Below are 4,957 nucleotides of genomic sequence, written 5' to 3'. Positions count from 1 at the left end.
AACAGCAGGATATATATAACATTACTGAAGTTCCCACAGGTCAGAAATATATTAGTGCTTACCATGAATAACGGACTGATCTATTGTCCCTCTGAAACATTTCCACCAAATGTCAAGACAGTGAAGTAAATGGTTTCCAGGTGTGTCTGGATGTCTGAATTTACTTTAAGATGCATAGAATAATTCAATGTCATTGTAACCAAGTGTCCTGGGTTTGTCTGAGATAAGCCCAAACTGTGTGTGACACACGGACACACACATGATCTCCTTTCAGGCTCACAACTGGTGAAGAGAAAATAATGTGAAATGAGAGATAAGGAGAATATGCTCATCATTGAATACTTACATCCCCCTCTCTAGTCAAACAAAATATGCTTATTGTTGCTTCACTGTGTAGAATGATGTACAATATGTGTAGAGTTTGTTTTCACATTCACCTGCTGAAGGAGGAAAGTTACTGTATTCGCTTCAAATCTGAGTCAGCTGATATAAAAACTATTTTCGAAGTGCGATGTGAAAACTTGAAGCCTCCAGAGCAGAAATGTTACAGTGAAGTAGGAGACCTCTCATGCCCAGCTGTTAAACTTTTAAATGAAATATATTTGTGTGTTAATTGATTGTGGATTTTTCAATGAGAGTAAAATAGTTGATGTAATTTTAAGGGTTTTTTGTTTTTGTTTTTTTAGATATTCATGAATAGTTGTTGTGGACAAAACACGTCAGACAGAATGTATTATTTTAAGTATTTTACTGTTAATATGTCGTAAAACATGACTGGAGGGGATTTTTAATCATATGTCGAGTTGGTAAGTGTTACACATAAAATATACTGTAATTATTGTATCAAATAATGTTATTGGGGTTTCAGGTTAAGATGTGCTAATGTAGATCAGTAATGAAATTTGTGTTGTTTTTTGAGAGTTCTGCACTGAGAAATATTTGTGTTGCTGTTTTAAACCATTTGAGGACATAATTTAAATATATAAATTGTACGTTTTTTATAATTAAATATTGCTTTAAAGACTACATGTGAAGTGATTCATGTTGAAAATATATATCTATACTTCATATAAATAAATTTTGTAATGAGGTCATATGTTATCTTGCCCATCTCTTTACACACACACACATAAACACATAACCCAGATATAACCATAGGGAGTCTTTAGCAGGATGGTCTCACATAACCATGAATACTGACCAGATTGGGTGGTGTAATAATAGTGCAGTAATTTAGAGCTGAGGAAAAGGCAGCCATCTTGAAACTCCATTTCTATTTCTGTTCCTGGCATCCCTTGGCTCACTGACACGCTTCTTTATTTTTGCAATAGCCTTCCTGATGACTCAAAGCTGACTATCTGTGTGTGTTTTTATTTTCTTCAGTCTGATGATATCTCATTCTGCCATAAACATGACCATAATGACCATAAACACAAGGCTTTAAAAGTAACTACAACACCTCTGTGACCCTGCCAACAATGACGGAACACATTTTACTTTAGTAATATATTTAATTGTAGTAATACTACATGCTTAGCGGTTAGGTTACAATCATCCACACTAACACTGTTGACAAAATGTTTAATGGATTAAAACAAAACATATAGAGAAACAATAGATAGACTGATATAATGTTGTCTATTTTGTCTCAGCACACTGTGACAAGCAGAAGTAGCAAAAATCCCAATGAGCCAATCACATGCGAGCTACATCACAGTTCGAGCCAATGATGTGAAGGCAGGTTTACCGTATGACGCTTAAACAGCCATAAATAGATATGAAACAGGCACCTTGTAATGTTGCCTCACACACACACACACACACACACGGACACACACATATGCAGACAGACTCTCTGGGGAATGTGAGTGTACTGAGCTCATCCCTAGAAGAACCAGTGATGAAGCCTTGTAACCTGAGACAGGAGACACTTCCTTCACATTGCAGGTCAGGCTCAGTTCTGAACAGCTGCTGAGGTCGGATTCTTGTGTTTGAGTTTATGTCTTCTAAGAGAAAAATGTACATACGACACATGACATGTAAACAATGAAAGTATGTGTGAGCTGTAACAGAAGCAGAAGATCATATGTTTGTTCTAATACGTACACTTTCAACTTGATTTAAACACATTTTAGATTAGTAAAAGTTTTTAATGAATGTTACAGAAGCATCCCATCAGCAATAAACTGAATTTCAGTATTTTGAGGTAAATTGGTTGGCAACTTTAGTCATGGCAGGTCAGACATATCCTAGTTTCAGCATATCATCTTTAAATGAATAGTTTTACATGTTGGGAAATATGCTTATTCACTGTCCAGCTGAAAATTAGATGAGAACTTGATACCACTCTCATATCTATGGGCTAAATATGAAGCAACAGCCAACAGCTGGGTTAGCTTAGTTTAGCACAAACAAGGGAACCTAGCTAGCCTGGCTCTGTCCAAAACTAACAAAGCCTGCGCAACAGCTCCCTGTAAAACCCCAATGTGTCTGTTATATCTTGTTTTAAATCAATAAGATGTGAAAATATGTTTAAATAAACAGAACGTATAATGTAAAAAAAGCAAAAGATGCAAAAGACGCTTCACTATTTTTATTTAATCTAATAACACAAAACACTGAATGGTTGGTCAGAGTCCACCTATACATAAGTCAAGTTTTGGCTGATACAAATGAACATTTAATGTTTATTACAGTAGATGCTGGATCTAAAGAAGTTATGATACTTAACCTACTGTAGATATGTTCAGAGAGAACACAACTTTTTAGTAGCCATCACACATTTAAAATCCCAGCCAGCATGTCCATGTGGGCCCCACAGGGGTTAAATGTGGGTACTGAGTGGGCAAATATATGGGTCTATATATGTGGGCTGGCTAAATGGGCCCCATTTAAGGCCCATTCTGATCCAACTTTCCAACTCTCACCCATTTGGGACCCACCTGAAACCCAGCCAGAACCCACTTGAAGCCCATATGGGCAAACACAACTGCAGGACCCATATTTGCAGCCCTAATTGAACCCTAATGGGATCCACATGGGCATGCTGGCTGGGATCACACACAAATTTGGAGGGAAACAATGATATCCTGTTAAACATCAGGACTACATAAAACATTTTTACACTTTCTTTTTTGTTTCAATAAAGAGAGTATTGAATTGAAAGACATTTGTTGCATGAAGTGCTTCAGTTCCAGTTATTTTGAGTGAATTATTACATCAGTTCTTTTCACCATATATACACCCTGCAGATGTTCTCATTCTACAGAATTAAGAATAGCCAAAAAGCTAACCAATTTTTATATTCACACACTTTAGAAATCTGTATCTGCTCTGTATATTAAGAAAGGAAAAAAACACAATTAGGACTGCAGTGTGAACATGGACATATACACACAAACTCAAACAGCTATGAGTATGACCATGAGCTGTCTTTAGCCTTTTGATGAGCTACAGGGCATTCCTGACCTCCCTGGCACATGCGAATAGACAGCAGTGAGCTCATGGGGCGTAAATAGCTCAGTGGGAGGGATGAAGCAGGACAGCTGGGATATATAAAGGAGAGACGTCCTGTGTTATGTCCCAAACTACTTAGAGGGGACTAACAACACAGAAGAAACTTAAGAGAGTACGAAGAGTTCTTTTTCGTCACTGGAGCCTTAAGATATCAAGTCTGAGGAGGGGAATCTGAAGAATCTCAAGACATAGCAGCGAGGATACGCAACACTCACAGGTTGCCTTGTAAACAAAGTTTTTATCAAGAGCTGTTTTCTGACATGATGTCCCAGCACGCAGCCTTGACCAGCCTGTTCAGCAATGACCCTTTCTTTAGCCAAGAACGGCTGCTGTGGCCGCTCCACCATGAGTCTCTCTCCTCGCTGCAGCAAGACTTCTTCAACAGGAGAGCCACACTGGCCAACAGCCTCCTGAAGGAGCTCACCGATGGACCCAACTTGATCAAACTTAGCCAGCTGCCCTTCATTTCCTCCACTTTCTCCAGGTATGTACAGTAACTCGCTATTGAATAAGTAGATGCACCTGAACAGGGTTATGTTTTAGACCAGTACAGTCAGAGAGCTGATTCTGATCCAGATTGTGATTCTCTTTCAGGGTGAGTGATGGTAAAGAGCAGGTGAAAGACGCTCCCAGCTCAGAGGTGCAAAAGCAAGTTGTGCAGGCCACTGAAAACAATGGTGACCTCCTGGTGACCCTAGATGCACGCGGTTATGCCCCCAACGACATCACCGTCAAACTGGAGGGGCGCAGCCTGGCAGTGGTGGCCATGAAGCAGGCAGGAGCAGAGGAGAGTCAGTCCTGTTCCTCCTCCTCCTCCAGAGCTTCCTTCTGCTCCTCAGCCGCCTCTCAGATGGGATTCGCCCAGAAGATCGACTTGCCCCCCCATTTAGATCTGTCTGGCTTATCCTGCTCCCTGATGGACGATGGACAGCTGCGTATCCACGCCCCTGTGGCCAAACAGCCAACCACTGACGAGCGAGAGGTGCCTATTCGGTTCAGGACATCATTGGAATTTCCCATCACCAAGGACAAGACAGAGGAGGACCACAAAAACTAATACACACATCACCTTAATTAAAATATACATGTTTTTATGTTCACACACATCCTTCCACTAAAAGACTATCTACAATGAGATGATTACAAGATGAAGAGATTATTTATTTTATAATTGTTTGTAATTTGTATAATTTGATGAAATGAAATAAAGTGATTTTCAGAAAATAACCTACATTAGTGTGTGCATGGGGCAGGGACTTATTGAAGAAATAGAAAACTATACATACCTAATGGCCTTGTGTGACCATAAGATGGCGCCAGTAACCTATTAACACAGAGGCCCTGCAGGGGGAAAGGGAGTGAGGGAGACAGAAAGTAGGAAGGAAGATTAAGAAAAAGGCCTAACTGCTAGCATTGCATTTAACTCCCCTCAGGTGACTAA

At 39.7% G+C, this 4,957-nt stretch overlaps 1 protein-coding gene across 1 annotated transcript; it reads left to right on the top strand.

Annotated features, from left to right (window-relative positions):
• Positions 1-3,613: 3,613 nt before the first annotated feature.
• On the top strand, positions 3,614-4,737 carry hspb9 (heat shock protein, alpha-crystallin-related, 9). Its single transcript, XM_053339040.1, has 2 exons — positions 3,614-4,000; positions 4,111-4,737. Exons 1-2 carry the CDS (start codon positions 3,777-3,779, stop codon positions 4,571-4,573), a joined length of 687 nt encoding a protein of 228 aa, XP_053195015.1. The 5' UTR covers positions 3,614-3,776; the 3' UTR covers positions 4,574-4,737.
• Positions 4,738-4,957: the final 220 nt, after the last annotated feature.

The sequence above is a fragment of the Scomber japonicus genome, chromosome 18, assembly GCF_027409825.1.
Source record: "Scomber japonicus isolate fScoJap1 chromosome 18, fScoJap1.pri, whole genome shotgun sequence".
In the NCBI taxonomy this organism is placed as follows: Eukaryota; Metazoa; Chordata; class Actinopteri; order Scombriformes; family Scombridae; genus Scomber; species Scomber japonicus.
Note: the sequence above shows the minus strand (reverse complement) of the source record. Positions and strands in the feature narration are given on the sequence as shown.